Below are 17,364 nucleotides of genomic sequence, written 5' to 3'. Positions count from 1 at the left end.
AAATTGCACTCAGCTTATCGCGCACAAACGTGATCTCTCTCTTGGAATATGTCCATACTACGTCGGACCAATAAGCACTGTTCTCGAAATCACGTTCTATACGCAGCAATGGTGACGTGTGGTAACCATCCTCCAAATGGATGTTTTCAAGGCATCTGAACTGTAACATCTTGTTTCCAAAGATGAGCAGTTTTGCAGAGAATTCTTGCTCCTGCCATACCCACGCACGGCTGTTCCATCTGGATGCATCCATGTCGACGGTCTCTGGGTGTGTATTTTCACCATCCAGAAAGATTGTGTAGTGTCCAGAGATATCTGGGTCCAACGATGATCGGAAAGGGATGCGCAAGGTTGGTGCCCTTGATCGGCGAAGAAAGGATTCGTCGCACGCAGTGCTAGCAGCTGCACCAATGGTGATAAAGGCGTGAGCAAAGATGTCGCTCATTTTCCCAGATTCTTGCTCCCAATCTGTGGGACTATCTTGGATGATACAGAGTGCATCGATCCATAGATACCGAATTCTTAGCTTCCGTGCGACAGTCACTGCCTCTTGGAAAACCTGTGGCAAGTTGGACACAAGTATCCGTTGTTGGTGACTAGCCAGTGATGCTAAAGTTGTTTTCATTGGCACTGAAGACCCCCAGCAATAGCTGAGAGCCGCATACATTGCCCCACCCTGTTCGTTCTGCAGAGGTAGTCCAGTGATGTCAATTAGTGCAATGTGATCCGTGTCGGCGTCGGCGTCGGCGTTGGCGTCCAGGTCTAGTAAGCGTGTTGGCAAGAAGCCAGCCTGTGAGCGTTTGGCACTACAGAGATCATGGTTCGCGGAACAATCCTTGATCCACGTGTTGATCAAGTGGACGTTTTTTGCGGACAGAGGACCTTCATGGTCCAGTGGGTATCGGGAGATCCCTAACCAATTCCTGCACTTTCCTAAGCATAATCGTTAGCAGGATTCTTGTCATGTATGTACAAGCAAGAAATTTGACGCCACAAAGCTTACCTACCTGGCCTGGCCCCCACTGCGAATTGGAACATATCAGCCGGCTTGTCATCGTTTCCAGGATGGCAGATGAGCACTTCCAATGCTCTGAGACGATATTGAGGAGGATCATATACCCTGCGGCGTTCCCCGACCCATCTATATCGGATGCGGAAGCGGATAATCGAGGACGGCGCTTGCCACCAAGGCTCTTTCTTGTATCTGTCGAGAAACAATTGCTTGAGTCTGTGGCAAAGTTGGCAGCCTCGCACAGCAGCACAGGCTGGAAGCTCGGACAGATCGGGAGGCTTAACAACCCGGACCCATCCCGTATTTGCAACACACCGTCTGACGTCGTCGATGTCGCTACCCAAAGTACTTTTTTGCCATCCAAATAGATCTTCTTTCGTCCAGCCACGGTCTCTGTGAATCTTGAAGAGGTATCCATCCCCTGAATAGGGATAGAAATCGAATTTGGCGGTAGCGAAACGAGAAAAGCCCAAAGCGGTTGATGCTCCATAGGGACTTTTCTGTATAGAGCCGCCGGCACGAGCGTCGTCGAGAATCAAGTCTCGTAAGCATCGCTTGCAGAGTGTGTTTTCAGAGGACTGAACGGAGGGACAAGGCTTCTCTTCCGCCGAGACATTAGTCTGGGCAGAGTGTTGCTGGCCGGCGGCCATTTGTGGAAGAGAGTGGATGCTGTACGGAGCTTTGATGAGGCTGACGAAGGACTCGTTGAAGGCGGGGCAACAATGCGCGACTGCGTCTGCTATATACCCTAACCTTGCTTACTCAGTAGCTACCCCCCAGCTTAGCTCAGCCACCAAAAATTGGTCGGGTTACACAGCATGACGGGCAGAGAGGCATGGATGTTCGGACATTCGCCGGTAACGAAATCTTGTACACCTCCAACAAAGGAGGATGTCGTTGCCGGTGAACCTTAGAATTTTAGAGTCTATATGCCTACCGCTTAAAACCTATCTTAAGAAAACCGTGGGAAAACATATATGTTATAATTTACAAAGCTAATATAAAAAGATTCGTCGACTGAAGTATAATATTATGTTGAAATAGAGCAGGCAAGATAGCTTAGTCATATAAGCGGGGTATGCCAGGGACCCTAGGGTCGCCCTCCCCTTCGCTCCTCATGCTGATACAACACTCTTCACTACTGCAACAGGTTAATAGTCGAAACGTTCCCACATGGGCAGAAGCGGCGATACGACAGCTTGTTCGAATATAGCGAGTTTCAACCACTACAACGGATAAGGAAAGACAATAGAAGAAAAAGAAGAACGAAAAGAAAGAAGAGAAAAAAAACCCGCTATGTACACATCCACCCCCCATACCCTCCTCCAGTCCTCCTCAAGACCCAGCAGCCCATCCCCTTGAAAGCCACGACCGCATCCTCTATACAACAGCACATTCACCATCACCTCCCCTCCCATCTCCATCGCCCTCACACCGCCCCAACCCTCGCCCTCTGCGCCACCGCCGCACCGACCCTCACCGGCACCGGCACCCTCGTCGTCACCCTGCCCACCTTCATAGCCTGTCCCTGTCCCTGTCCCTGTCCCTGCACCCTCACCTTCCCCTTCCTCCCAGCCGCCGCCGCCGCCCCAACAGCCTCCAGCACCGCCACCGTCGCCGGCTCGAAGCTCGGCACATCGTCGTCATTGTCGTTATACGCCAGCGGCGAGTGTCTAGAGGCGCGTAATCCACCACCGCTGGCACCACTAACACCACTACCACCACCACTACCGATAGTAGTAGTAGTAGTAGTCGTAGGCGTGATGACGACGCTGCGGAGCGGGAACCTCTCCGTCGGTTTGGAGGCGGCGGCAGCGACGGTGGGAGATGGGTGGCGTTTCATCTGCGGGAGGGCGGAGGCGGAGGCGGGGGCGGAAGAGGTGGTGATTGTGGTGGAGGGGGAGGGGGATTTGCGTTTCTTGGTGGTTGTGGTGCTGCGGCGGTTGATGTTGTTGTTGACGTTTTCGACGACGGCGGGCGCTGTCGCCGTGCGGCCGTGGTTGATGCGGTTGACGATGTCGGCCTGGGCGTCGCTGATGCTGCGGGAGTGCGTGCGGGTGGCGGTGGTTGTGGTGGTCGGGAGGAGAGTGTGGCGGCGCTTGCTCGCCAACGAAGAGGGCGGTGGGAGCGACGGCGATGGAGATAGCTTGGCGGCAGCGGTGTTCGGCGGTTTCGCAGGAGAAGGAGGCGGGCGGAAAGTGGGAGGCTGGACGGAAGAAGGGGAGCGGTCGTCGAAGCGCGAGACGAGCCCTCTGCGGCCCGTCGTCTCCTTCAACACCTCCTCCAGGTCGTCCTCCTTCCTCCTCACCGCATGGTCCGGCGAGCGGAACACCCTCCGCCTAGACGACGCAGCAGCAGCATTGATCGCCTCGACAACAGCCGCAGCAGAAGCAGCATCGCGCTTCCCGCCCGGCGCACCAACACTCGGCGGCGACGACGACGCCGACGACGACGACGCCAAGCACGGCGACGACGGCGGCGTCCTCGCCACGCCGCCCACACTCTCATCACTGCTGTCCTCCTCGTCCTCCTCGACCACAACCCCACACCTCCTCCCCACCGTCTCCTTCAACCACGCCGGCGTCTCCCCCACGCCCACACCCACACCCACATCCCCACCACCCCCACCCTCCCTCCTCCTTCTCTCCACCGCGCACTTCATCTGATACCAATGCGGCACGGCGCCCACGCCCACCTTCTCGCGCAGGGTGCGCAGATCCGGCATCTCGTGCTTGAACAGGCATCCCTGCTGGGTGAAGTCGCACTCGCCCGTGCGGATCCAGTAGGTGCAGTACTCCTTTTTGGCGGGGTCGGGTTCGCGGCCCGAGGGGGGGAGGAGGGGCCCGGGGGCGGCGTCGTCGTCGTCGGCGGCGGTCTTCTGCGCGTGCCGCGGCGGCTTGGTGGGGTTGTTGGTGTTGTCGTTGCCGAGGATGAGGGGGCGGAGGGTTGTTTGGGAGTAGGTGCGGTGCTGGAGCGGGTAGCGCTGCTGCTGCTGTTGCTGTTGCGGGCGTGCGGCGGCGGCGGTGGTGGTGGTGTCCGTCGGACGCGTGGTAGCGGGAGTCGCAGGCTGCTACAACAGATAACCCGTCAGCACAACCTACTCACTTCGCCGGGGGAAGAAGAAAAAAAAGGGAAAGGAAAAACTCGCGGATCACTCACAACGAGACTATACATCTGGCCGCTGGACGGAAGCTTCCCGAGGTACTTCATGCCCTGGGCGCCGTCTTCCTTCAGGCGGCGCGGCGCTTCTTCCAGCTCGACCCCGTGCGGCAGCTCGTCGACGGGGACGACCGGGACGTAGGCGCCGCCGTCGCGTCGGATGAACCAGGTGGGGCGCAGGTACGCTTTGTACGGCGTCGTCATGGCCGCGGCGGGCGGCGAGGCCGGCGGCGTGTTCATGTTCGTGTTGTTGGGGTTGCGGAGCATGTGGCAGGCTGAAGCAGTAGTAGTGGTGCGCAATGTCGCAGTGGCTCTTGACGGAGGGTGGGATCTTGCAGTGGCTGGCCATGAAATGTTGGCGCTTATATTATAGAAGCTGAGGTGGGAGGAGGGTGAAATCAGCAGCGGCGTGGAAGTGCGGAGCAAACATGTTAAACAACGAACCGCGTGCAGCTTGCTGTGCGAGCCCGCTTAACCGTGACGGCGGCGGGCCCCCGGGGGACTCAGACAACGGGGCTTTGCGTTGTTGTTTGATCTCATGTCATCCACGGTTGACATGCGTGTCGTGAACCATTTGCCACCACGAGACGGAACTGCAGCTGTGTTTTTTGTTTGGAGCTCGTGGGGATGCTGGGAGTCCGCGGGAGGGGCAGCGGTCACGAGCGACCTGATGTCTGAGACACAAACAGCATGCCGAGCCTGCTGTACGACAAACGGTACCAAACCAGGTTGCCGGCATTCTAGAACCCATCTAGCCTGGAGTTTGCTTTGCAGTGTCAGGAATAAGCGAGCGAGGATTGCGGCATCATGTACCTAGATATGCGATCAGCTTTCTTACTTCCTGCTTGAGTCGCATGCGCAAGCAGGTTTGGATTCCGCGGTATTGTGATCGACAAAGTAAACTTCAGGAATATGTGCGTAAACTTTGGTTCCGGTCAGAGACATCCATGTCACACCCCCAAACAATCCTCAGGGCCTGGAAACCCTAAACAATAAGGATGTTTCAACCCGGGACTGCACAAACCCCATCGTCTCTTAGGGCAACGAGCCGAATGTACGGCATCCGGCGTGAAAGAATGCCTGCCCAAAGCGGCAGTCAGTCCAAGTCGAAGCCCAGACGTACCATCACCAGCCCAGCCCAGTCGACGAAACACCCAAAACCTCGAACCCAGCCGCCCGGCCAGTCGTCGCCCCCACCAGCCTCGCCGCCGCCGCCGCCGCCTCCCTCCCCTCCCTCCACCCCACCACCACCTCTCCCACCTCCCCGCCCCGCCCCAAAACGCCAACCAACGGCCCACCGCTCCGCCCACGACGCCCCGCCATCACGCCGCCCCGCCACGAGCCAGAACGCGCGCCGCGTCTGCGGCAATATGTCGCGGATATGTCGGCGACGTTTCACCTCATGCCGCAAGAAGCTAGCTGCGTCACGCAAACGACAGCGGCAGGAAGACGACGTACGGTGACGATGGTACATACGTGAAGACGAGGATATCGCCTTGCCGTACGTACGTGGTCCGCGAGCCGCCATGCATGTTGACCGGCTGGATCGTACGTGCGGTTGGCCAGCGAGCGCGTTGCTGTTGGAGCGCAGGTCCGCGCGCGGCTGGGCGCGAGAGGTTGGGGATGACGACTGTGCTGGTGGTGCTGGGTGGGGACGGGAGGGGCGCCGTGGTGGAGGAGAGGTGGCGGTGGGTGGCGCGCGTTGAGGGGGGGAGGGTCGTGTCGACGTTCTTGTTGTTGTTGTTGTTGTTGGCGGGGTTGTCTGGGGCGGTGGGGGCGGCGTGGTGGTGTTGGTGATTTGGGATGCCGCGCGAATGCCGTTGGCCTTTGATGGATATACGTTCTGAGGGGAGGGGTTCGTGGCTTTCGAGGATGTCGTGGAGCTGGGTGATGATGTCGAGCTGTTGCTCGGTGATTTGTATGATGATGTTGAGTTCTTCTTGTGCCTGCAGGAGGTCTATGACAAGTCTTGTACTCGGCGAGCGGTGTAGACGGTATTGCTGCAACGTTATATTGTTGGCCAGAGGTTCTTGAGACGTTGAAGTCGGAGGGTGTGTACGTACCAGATGGCCCAGATAGTCGGCATAGCGGTCGACTAGACACAGCTTCAAATCTGCCCAGAAGCTCCGATGTAGTATGCCACTGCTCCGCTTAAACAGGCTACGGCTTGCGTCATCGCAGTGTAGTCCGGATTCTACTCCAAGCGGAAGAAGCTGTTGCGGATGTCGCGGAAGGTGACCTCGGCGATTCTGGAAGTCAGCTGCAGAGGTGACCAGCGGGACTTCCAGCTTTGATTTCTTGAGAAAGTCACAATATGCCTTTCATCAACGACTAGGATCCATAGTTCGTCCACATTGAGTCCGCACGGATAATGACCATACAAGCTGCGGACTTTCAAGTCAAGGCCGCGGTCGTTTGTCCACGGCTTATGTTTCGAAAAGACCTGGTTGTGCTCCCGATCGCTCATGTCCTCCAGGCGGTAGAAGTACTGCAGAATCGACCTCAGCATGTGCGAGGACCCCCTACTGGACGGGAACCCTTCGCTCGGGTCGACCTGGAAGCGAAGCGGAGGCGGTTCCCCTGCACCGTCCAATCCAGGAACGGCACGCTGATGAGCATCGGACAGCAGCTGTCATCCTCGGACTCCCAATCCAGGCGCTGCACAAACGGCGAGAAATACCGCCCGTGCCTCGAAAACCGCTCGTTCTCATAGATACAGTGCTGCACCTTCCTAAACGCCGCAATCACACGCGCGGGGTCCACGCTCCAATCCGACAAGGCCAGAAGGCACTGGAAAAAGACACCGTTAGCCATCAACCCGTCGCGACACGAAAGGCAAGCCGCACTCCTTCCAAATACTCCGAGAACTTGCTAGAGATATGACTGCAACCTCTTCATCAGCCAACAACCCTACCCAGCGCGCCCCCTAAAAAGAAGGCCAAGACCAAAAAAAAAACCCCAGGCGCGGGAGGGGAACGAGGGGGAGGGACACCGCACCGGCATAGTCGGTGTGGTGGTGAAGTGGGAGAGAGAGAGAGCGAGAACGAGGAGAGAAGAAAGTGTGTGGGTGTTGTGCAGCAACTGATGGGAGGGAGGTAGGTCGGGTAGGTAGGTGGTGTACTGCACGCGCTAGCAGGCATTGCCGTGTTACATGCTACCATTAACATTTGTGCTTGCACCGCCACGCGGCGCATCCATGCTGACATGCGTTGACGTGCTGACGTTCCTTTTTTTTTTTTTTTTGGCGCGCCTTCTGTCGATCATTCCCCAGTTGCCGTCGATCATGTGGGTGGACATGGCCGCAGGCAGGGCGACCCGACCGTTCCTGCAGGCTGCACTCTCTCGTGCTTTTAACCGGACGGACGCCATGCCGGATCGAGTGCGCATTACATACAGCAGAAAATGATGGGCGATTGATTCGCAGATTGACTCCACGTGCAACGAGCAGAAACCAAAGGTTAGGCGAAGTGATAATCGCTCGTTCATCCATGGTCCCCGTTCAATTTTTAAGCAGCTGAAGAGAATAAAAAGACCCATTGAGCATTCTGGTGTTTTTGCGCCGTCTCATCACCAATGTTAAACCCCGCTGTCGATGGTATCCCTCCGTGCGTAAGCCATTACGAACCAGATCATCCCAGCGATGCCATGCCATGCCACGACTGATAGTACAGAAAAACGCCACAAGCAACCCGACTCTGCAATCTCTATGAAGCGGAAGAAGCAGCGGCAGCCGCCGCGGCAGCAGCAGCCGCAGCCCCTCCTCTGGCCGCCTTCTTCCGGCCTCCCCTACCGCCGCCGCCACCCTCGCCATCCTCCCTCTTTCTCTTGCTCGGACGGCTGCTGCCGCCCTTCGGCCGGTACGGCTCGTCATCCTTGTTCTTCTTGCCCCTCCCACTGCCCGTCTCCGGCACGAAGCCATCCTCTTCGTCCGGATCGCCCTTGATGGGCGTGGTCGTAGCAGCCGCAGCCGCCGCCGCCGCGGCCGCCGCCTGGCCGCGCTTGCCGCCGCCCCTCCCGTTGCCGGCGCCCTTGGCCGGCTTCTCGCCGGGCTCGCCCTTTTCGTTTTCCTTGTCCTGCAGGAAGACCTGGGGCTGGTGCTTGCGCAGCCAGTTGTAGACCGAGTCCGGGTTGCGGATCTGCAGCTCCTTCTCGCTGGGCACGTCGCGGGCGGGCAGCCGGATGGGGCGGCCCGACGTGTCGTTGGGGTCGTACAGCGCCGGGTCGCCCAGCGCCACGTCGAGCTCCTTGAGGTACTCCTCCTCGTGGTTCGGGCTGAGGTAGCCCGCCAGGCTGTCGCCCACCAGGTCGTCGGGCAGCGACTCGGGCGGGTAGTGCGTGTGCGGCACGTGGACGAGCTCCGCCAGCGCCTTGTGGTCGAGCCCCGAGAACTTGGCCGTCAGCGCCGCCGACCGCTCGGCGAGCTCCTCCTGCGATATCCGGCCGGCGGCGAAGTCGTCGCGGGCTTCTTGCAGCTTGAGGTGGATTGCGTCGGGGTCGGACGGCACGTCGGCTTCGCGCGAGGCGGCGAGGTTGAGGTCGTAGCGCATGTGCTGCGGGACTTTGGGCTGCTCGTTGATGTCGAGCAGGAGGTCCAGGAGCTGGCTGCGATGCGTGTCAGCGAGGCTGGTGACGGGGCGGGGGGACGTGTCGCGTACTCGTTCTGCTCTTGCAGACGGCGGGCCAGGGCAATGGCCTTGTGCTCCTCCCTGAAGAGCGTGTTGCTCTCGCGCATCCGCTCGTCGAAGCGCACGCGCATCTTGCGATACTTTTTCCTAGACACGTTCAGCGGCACGGCCGGCGGGGGCAGAGAGCGACGAGACGGACCTCCACGAGCGGATCGAGGGCTTTGCGGGCGCGTCTGCGGCGTCGTGGTGAGCCGGGCGCAGCGGGGCGGCAGCGGCAGCGTCGTCGGGCGGATGCGCGGCCATGTCGTCGTGGGAGGCCATGCGGCGGGGCGCGATGATTCGATGGCGGTGGTGGTGTCGGGGCTGGACGCGAGGTGGATCCTTGGAGTGAGGTTGAGGATCCGGCTGGGGCCAGGTGCTGCAGCTGCGCGCTGGCGTCCGGGGCGGGTGATCCCTGCGCGCTCGGCGTGGAAGCTGACGTTCGCCCTCTCTCGCACTTGAAGGGGGGCCTCCACCGTCTCGACCTACTCTTCCCGCCCCCCGGCTCCAATCCCTCTCTCTCTCTCGCCCACCACTCCCATCGCTGCCTCGCACTTTGGCCGCCCACAGCCGCTCGTTACCCCCGACCGCATCGTCCCGTCGTGCGCACCCGTCTGCCGGCCAGCCACCACGCGCAACCCACGCCCTTTGTCCGACCCCAACGACCCGACACCACCGCCAAACTGTCGCCCATACTCCTCAACCGGACTACCTCCTTCCAGGTAGATCCGCATCCCGGCCACCTCACCACCGCCCATGCCGAGAGGATGAGCACCGAGAAAGCCGGCCGCCGGCGGCGCTCGTCGAGCCTGATGTACACGGAACCCCCGGAGTCTCTCGAGCACATCAGCGACCAGGCCGCGCTGCCGAACCTCAACTCGCAATGGGTCAACGCCAAGGGTACGCTCCCCGCCGCGCCCCCCGCTACGCCTTCTAACGTCCGCAGGCGCCTGGGCCATCCACATCGTCCTCATCGTCTGCCTCAAGGTGCTCTACGACATCATCCCCGGCGTGTCGCAAGAGACGTCGTGGACGCTCACCAACATATCGTACATGTTCGGCAGCTACATCATGTTCCACTGGGTGCGCGGCGTGCCGTTCGAGTTCAACGCCGGCGCGTACGACAACCTGAACATGTGGGAGCAGATTGACAACGGTGACCAGTACACCCCGGCCAAGAAGTTCCTGTTGAGCGTGCCCATCGTGCTGTTCCTCATCAGCACCCACTACACCCACTACGACCTCACCTTTTTCCTCATCAACTTCATGGCCACCATCGCCGTCGTCATCCCCAAGCTTCCGGCGGTGAGTCTTCGATTCTGTCCTTTTTTCCTTTCTTTTTTTTTCGTAGAGAAGTGCTGACATGCCGCCGCAGACACATCGGCTGCGCCTAGGTCTTTTCTCCGACCCGCCGGACGAAAGCTAGCCCTCCGAGCCGTACGTCTCTGGTCTTCTTCCTCCTGTATTCTATATTTGAAGAGGTGCTCAAACAGCATGTCATGCATTCCTTTTTTGTCTCCCTCCCCCTCAGCCAACGAAAAAAAACCGCCAGCCTGGAAAGAAGAAGAAATTTCCAGAAAAGAACACTCGGGTCCAGGAAAGAAAGAAAGAAAAAAAGCCACACCTTACTCACCTCTGCCTACCGCTACTACTTATTACTAAATAATCTCCGCGCTTTAAACTCGGGCCTCACTTTTTGTTGTTGTTGTTGTCGTGAACGGAGAGACAGCGCAAAACCAACAGGCAACACAGCAAGAAAAGCGATTCAACAGGGTTCTTTTTTGTCTCTTTTTCAGCGAGGGGAGGGCTCAGAAACCACCGAAAGAAGAAAAGAACACTTGAGATCTGGGTCTCGGTTGTAGCTGTCCTCTTGGAGGTTGGGGGGGAGTAGATATCGAATCTAGTTCCCGCGATCTGCGATGTTTTTCTGCCCCATTCTTCACCCTCGTGCAAGGCCGGCCACATTCTCGACTCCAGCGATGTGATGACCTTTTTTTTTTTTTGTTGGTTTGTTGGTCATCCTCTTCTTCTTCGCCGTTTCTTCACCGCAACCTTCGATAAAACATGAGGGAGCACTCTATCTGACACGCACGACCTACTCTACACTCCCCCCAAAGAAAAACCCGGACCATTAAACCCGACCGAAATCAGGGTCCCCGCCTGCCGGCCGCTCGGGCGGAAAAAAAAAAAGGAAAGGAAGCGCCGAGAATCATGCCGGGCCTATCGTTCGAGAACCTTGTTTTTCGAGATTCGCGGTGAGGACCGACCGACCGACGGAGGTGGTCCGCGTACATACCTCGGGAGATACGATACGATATGGACAGATACTGCTAACGAGGGTGAGGTGAGGGGGCCAGACGAGGGAACGGACCATGAGCGTGTCAGGGTCGCGCGCATATAGTTTGGAGAGGGGGGAAGGGTCTGCTTGGCTGTTGTTTGTATGTACTGTACATCGGACGGTATGATGGTCTGGCATGGCGTGGTATGGCGGGTGTGTGCGCGCGCGCCCGTTGTGGTCGGCGTCGGCGCACCCGCGGCTTGGTTCCTATTTGTTTGGTTGCTCGTTTCGGTGCTTTGTGTGCACTACTGTGTAGGATGATGGGCTTTTGGGCTTAAGCTATGGCTTTTTTTTTTTTTTTTAGAAAGATAAAATGTCTTGTCCTTTTGATTGTTTTCCTATCCTCGCTCTTGGTTGCTGAAGCAATGGGAGCGTGATGTCGTCGTGCCATCTCACCCACGCCCGCCCGCCGCCGCCGCCGCGCGACAACGAAAAGGGGAACGCGCGAGAGTGCGCTTCCATTGGCGGGGGGGAGGGGGGAACAAGAATGCGCCGATTAACACGCGCGCGCGCACATGAAAAATAAAATGGTCGTCGTTGCCTGGGAAAACAAAACGAACGACCGTTCCAAGTTGGCTGGCGCGCGCAGGAACGAAATCCGTCGGTCTGACGACGGCCTTCCGCGCGGTAGTTGCCCTCTTCGGTTAGGCCGGGTAGCGTCACGTACCCGGACGAGGGGTGGATGGTGCGAGCCCGGGCGAGACGAGGAACAACGCGTCGTTTCTGCGTGCCAGTGTGGCATGAGCGAGACTCTACGATGGGGCGACAAGTGTGATGTTCATTTTTCTTTCTACTTGTTTCTTGGTCGTCGCGAGTCGGGGAACAACCGGGTGAGGCGTGGTGTGGTGAGGTGAGGTGCGGTGGTGGTAGTGGTGATGATGCGAGCGCAGGGATGAGTGGATTTCCCTGGCAACTCGTTTCGAGCGGCCGCGTGTGGGGCAAGGGTCACTAGTGGGGAAAATAACGGCGGCGCATGGTGCGCATCGCGGGTGCTTTGGAGAAATTGCGGTTTGTTGTTGCCTCTCCTTTTTTTCGTCTTCTGCTGTTCGCTTGGTGTGCGTGTGGGGAGAAGGGGAGCATGCTCGGGCCACTGAGGGGCGAGCGAGGGGTCGGTCGTCTTGTTGGTGCGAGGGTCTTGTTTAGGGTTGCTTCTCTACGAGCATGAAGACTTCTGCTGTCGCTTGTTGGCATCGATTGATGTTTGAGTAACTGCGCCGCTGAAATGGACTTTATTCGAGGCGTATGATTTAATCTTAATAGAGAGAGAAATACAGTCAATGGACATTAGTACTACACTTGCTCAAAAAGCCGCAAGAAATGATCTCCGTCTGTAATTATTTTTGAGCAAGGCCCAAGACCTAAAAAATATAGGGGCTACCAATAACCAGGAAGATATTAACTCCAGAACTCGGTGAGCTAGGAAATAGATCGAAGGGCGTTCCTTACTCCATGTTAAAACTTGAAGCTTTCCATGCGGTGTCCTTCCGTCGGATTTTCTACATCCCAGCCGTGATATTGGTGTATGAATGGCTTTGCCCGCCGGTACTCGTCAATGGGAAGTGTCGACAGGTTTCTCCTTTGCATCCAATGGTCGTGGTTATAAGGCGGTATGACCCATGTCATATATCCTCGAATACTTTCTATGCTTAACATATAGTTTTGGACATGGTAATCTAGCCCCACTTGGACCACCATCACTTAATGGATACTGTTTCTTGCGTTTCGCCTCCATAAGTTCCCAGATAGCGCCTCTTCGTGCCAAGACGTGGACCAGCCGAACTTCCCAGTGCCCCTCAGAGAGTGGGCGATCCTGCTCGAGGCGGAAGCCGAGTTCGCTTTCTTCGTCACGTATCTCTTCCCAGTCTTTGTACACTAACTCAATACTTTGGCGGCCATGCTTCCATCCGCAATATTCCCATCCTACTTCGCCTCCTTCCGCAAAGTAGGGTCCACATAAAGGCCGGTACTTAAGCTTTCTGCGAATTAACGTGCAGCAGCAAGTGTGTGTTATACCAATCTCATCGCTCCTTTAAAACCTGTCCAGCTACTGGCTATAAACGTACCTTAAGGTATCCATCTCTAGACTCTATTAAGTCATCGAAATCTATAACGCCACATCTGCGAAGAGTTTTCGATTCCCCAATAGCTTCCTCGAAGGTTACTTCGTTCTTAAGGCATCGTTCAATAGCCGCGAACCCAGAAAGTCCGCCTTTACGATGTTCTTAAGTTAAATCGAGTACAAAAGTAAGAGACCATTGGCTCAGCTCGCCTCTAGACTGAACTGGATTGACTTACCGAGAACTGTAGCGCTCGCCACATCCCGCTCGCTGGAACAGTTGCATATAATGGGTCGAGTAGGAGAGCATGCACTCTAAACACTGCGGGGTACTCTATAGCAGCGGCAGGTACATTTATCTAAGAAGCGGAGGCTTCCATTGTCTTCTGCCCTTTACTAACGCCGGCTACGTGAAACGTTCGGAAGGACCTTCTGCACCGAGGACGGTAAAAGCGTCCACGGAAGGCACTCACCCGCACGGTCGTTGGCAAAAGGTCCTTGTCGGTAAGTCGACGTCGCGCTCGCTCAGCATTTCAACCTGACAAAACTGTATCCATAGATTCTTCTTGGGAGTTTAGCAATGCGTCGCATTACTCTTATAAATGTTTAAGCTCAAGTTAGTGTGTTGCTCTTCTATTAGCAACTTAGATCCTAGTTTACTCCTTTACTCCGAATTTCTTCAGACCAGTCTTGCGCCACTAATCTCTTCCCGACTCTCTCACCACGGACTAACTAAACATTGCAGCCAAGAAATCCATCGAATAATAAGGTTATTTTAAGAAAAGGATCAGCAACCAGCCAAGACGTTAGCCTCGAATCCTTCAGCGCCACCCTAATAATGGCAACCGTGTTCACAAAGGGAATAACTCAAAGTATGTTTTTTATGTATTTTATTTCTCTCTAGAACCTAATGGATCCACACACCATCTAACATGAAGCATCGCAACAGGGAGCCTTCGATAGGCTCGTTGAGTTTAACACTACTCATTCTGCTTAGCCTTTGCTGCGCCCCTGCTCTCGCTTGTCCAAACTGTTCCATGGGCACAGACGATGCCCCTACATCCCAAATACCCGGCGTCGGATTCACACTAACAGCTGAATATGGGTAAGAGTCAACTCCACATCAACTCCAGCGTGACATCTGTCTCGTCCAATCATGCTTGTAGTCAGGCCCTTCACTATCCGAAGCTCGAAGTCATGTTTTCCCCGATCTCCATGCACGTGGAGTAGTTATGGCCCTATAATGAACCATATCCACTACCTGAAAACATGCCGCAAACACTCCTAGAAAAGACACGACTAACCACCCCCAGCACCGCCTCCATCTACTACCCCAACGGGACAACCGCCAACATCGCCAAAATCGCCGGCGGGCCCGCCTACAAAGCTTTCATGCGCCAAGTCTACCACCACGCCTTCGACCCCCGGCCGCCGCCATCGACCCCTCCCGCCCCGCCACCACCACCACCACCATCCCACTACTACCCGACCACCAACACCACCAACCCGCTCCTCTGCATCCTCCTCCACACCCTCCAATCCCCCCTCCCCCCCCTCCGCCTCCTCACCCCCTTCCTCTGCCCCGCTTCACCACCGTCCCCCGCCCCCGGAGATATCACAGCCGCCATCGCATCCCTCACCCCCCTTCTCTCCCTCCTCAAAACCGCCACCGCGCAGCACCTAGACTCCCCCAATCCCCTCACACACGCCCTCATCGCCGGGCCTAAGGGCGACAGCGCCAGCGCCGACGACCCACTGCCCGCCGCCGACGGGGCTGCTATAAAAGCGGCGCTGGAGGGCGTGGGGATGCGGTATGTCGGGCGGGAGAGGAGAGACGTCGTGAGCGCGGAGGTTGCGGCGGCGGCGGCGGTCGCGAGGGATGGCGATGGGGATGGCGATGGGGGGGTCGTCGGGTGGGAGGAGGAGGAGGTTGGGGTTGTTGTTGTGGAGGTGGTAAGGCGGGGCCAAGGCGGGTTGATGGCGGTGGTGGCGTTTTTGGGGGTGGATGAGGGGGTGGGGGTGTATGAGAGGTTTGGGACGAGGATGGTGGTGGTGGGTGGTGGTGATGGTAATGATGATGATGGGGGGTGTTGGGGGCGGTTGGAGGCGGCGGTGAGGGAGGTCGTGGCGGGCGAGACGCCGCTGGAGTTGGGGGTTGAGAGGGTGGTTGTGCATGGGGATGGGGCGGGGGTGGCGGGGGTGAGGGAGGCGTTGGGGAGGGTTTTCGATGAGAGGTTGGTTGCCGAGGCGTTTGATGGGGTGGTTGATCCGGTTTTTGCGGCGTCGGTGGGTGTTGCCGAAATCGCGCACAAGTTCATGGCCGAGTGGTGAAGCGGGACTCCGGGGGCGGCGTTGGGATCACTTCAGTCAGGTCTGGTCTGTACGAGGATGGATGGAGGAAAGCCGTCACCTAGTATGGGTTGAGGAAACTTCAGTAGAAGGTCACAAGCTCAAAAAGTTCACTGAGACAACGCACAAGTCAAGAGCCAGAGAGAGTCAAAAAAAATAAATTAAAAAAAGGATGCCCCCAGCACAAAAGCGCTGCAGCCCGCCCAACCCCGACCTTAGGTAGTCGTCACCGATCCAGCCCTCTTCTCTCAATCTCGAGCCCGGGCGCTCTTCCGATCTTCAAGGCTAAGACAAGAGAGTTCCATGACCTGCCCGGAAGCAACCCCAGGGCCGCAGCTGGACCCTTCAAGCCTGCCCGGACGCCGGCACTTACACTCTTCGTGACCAACCCCCGGCCGGCGGGCTAGCCAAGAAGAAGTGTAAGCGACTGCGCGCGGACAGGGAAGGGCAATCAGCCAGGGTGAGGTTGTCAGGAGAGGCGATGGAACTCTTGTCTTAACCTTGAAGATTGCAAGAACCTCGAGATTAAGAGAAGAAGAGCCGGATGAAGAGGAAAAAGGAAGAAAGATGGAGGGGCGGTGCGGTTTATATATGGCGGCGGCGAGAGGGTGGCACGGGGCCGGGCTGCGTCGTTTTGGCATGGCAACGCGTCGCGCTAGACCGGAACAGGGCGGGCTTGGGGCAGATGTGACATTTGGGAAGGCGCGACCGGGTACTGTGCCTGCCAGGTGCCAGGGTCACGGGCGCGCCGCGCTGCCTATGACGTCTTTGCCAGCGACCGTGCGGGTGGGTGCCTAGGTTCCGTGAGTGCCTTCACCATCGTCGGTGCAGATTTTCAGTGAGTGAGTGAGTGATATTTAGGAAACTGTCACCACCACCATCTATCTCCCCTCACCATCGACCGAAGCTCTGGTGACCTCCCGCGAAGCCCTCAGCTCCTCCCACCAAGCTTTTCGAAGAGAAGAAAAAGCCAGGTAGGGCGACCCCGAGCACTGTAAAGTAACCTCTCCCAGCCAACCACCAAGCCCTTCTCAGAAGCCACGCCAGAAACCGGTTCACTTCCAGTGCAATCCCCAGTACTTTTCAAAACGCCAACGCCCCAACGCACATGCTCGATGCCGCATGCCCACCCATTGCAATGCCGCCAACGCCGTGATCCCAGCCGCAAAAGAAGTGCAAGGTGAGAAAGAAAGAAAGAGAGAAACCACCCCTCAGGCACCAGCACCACCCGCCGGCCGCTGCTGCGACTGCGCCAGATACCCACTCAACGCCGCCGCAACCGCATCGTCGCCATCATCATTCCGGCTTCCACCGCCTCCGTTCACACCACCACCACCACCCATCGGCGTCGACGCGCCGGAACCATCATTACTCCCCAGCACAAGCGGCGGCGGATGCGGTAGCGCCGCATGATGACCGTGACCCGGCAGTCCACCACGCGCGCCCTGCATCCCCAACGCTTGTCCCTGTCCCTGCCCCTGCTGTGCCGCATACAGCGCGGGCAAGCCAGCGCCCCTCCTCTCGCCCTCGGCCTGCAGCTTCTTCTTCTGGACGAGGTGGCCCTTGACGCCGCGCAGGTACTTGACGGCGGCGTCGACGAGGTGGCGGGGCTCGGAGCTGTGCTTGAGCGCCTGCAGCATCTCGCGCACCTGCGTCTCGGACCCGATGTGCGGGCACGTGCGGCCCGCCCCGAAGTGCGCGAGCCCGCACAGGTTGCAGTGCTCGGCCCCCGCCAGCTTCAGCGGGCAGGCCCCGACGAGGTGCGTGCGCGTGCACGCCGGGCACC

General features: G+C 57.9%; 4 protein-coding genes across 4 annotated transcripts; 1 reads left to right on the top strand and 3 right to left on the bottom strand.

The window, feature by feature from the left end:
* Positions 1-2,441: 2,441 nt before the first annotated feature.
* Positions 2,442-4,222, bottom strand: SLS55_003928 (uncharacterized protein; the record flags this gene model as incomplete). Its single annotated transcript, XM_066775391.1, has 3 exons — positions 2,442-4,010; positions 4,172-4,178; positions 4,218-4,222. 3 exons carry the CDS (start codon positions 4,220-4,222, stop codon positions 2,442-2,444), a joined length of 1,581 nt encoding a protein of 526 aa, XP_066633272.1.
* Positions 4,223-6,365: 2,143 nt separating this feature from the next.
* SLS55_003927 (uncharacterized protein) lies at positions 6,366-7,174 on the bottom strand (the record flags this gene model as incomplete). Its single annotated transcript, XM_066775390.1, has 2 exons — positions 6,366-6,725; positions 7,169-7,174. 2 exons carry the CDS (start codon positions 7,172-7,174, stop codon positions 6,366-6,368), a joined length of 366 nt encoding a protein of 121 aa, XP_066633271.1.
* A 701-nt stretch (positions 7,175-7,875) lies between these two features.
* On the bottom strand, positions 7,876-9,099 carry SLS55_003926 (uncharacterized protein; the record flags this gene model as incomplete). The annotated part of the gene is made up of 3 exons (XM_066775389.1): positions 7,876-8,773; positions 8,827-8,943; positions 8,996-9,099. 3 exons carry the CDS (start codon positions 9,097-9,099, stop codon positions 7,876-7,878), a joined length of 1,119 nt encoding a protein of 372 aa, XP_066633270.1.
* A 503-nt stretch (positions 9,100-9,602) lies between these two features.
* On the top strand, positions 9,603-10,197 carry ORM1 (sphingolipid homeostasis protein orm1; the record flags this gene model as incomplete). Its single annotated transcript, XM_066775388.1, has 2 exons — positions 9,603-9,735; positions 9,782-10,197. 2 exons carry the CDS (start codon positions 9,603-9,605, stop codon positions 10,195-10,197), a joined length of 549 nt encoding a protein of 182 aa, XP_066633269.1.
* Positions 10,198-17,364: the final 7,167 nt, after the last annotated feature.

This window comes from Diplodia seriata, assembly GCF_021436955.1.
Source record: "Diplodia seriata strain FDS-637 chromosome Unknown scaffold_4, whole genome shotgun sequence".
NCBI lineage: Eukaryota > Fungi > Ascomycota > Dothideomycetes > Botryosphaeriales > Botryosphaeriaceae > Diplodia > Diplodia seriata.
This window is presented reverse-complemented; position numbering and strand designations above follow the sequence as displayed.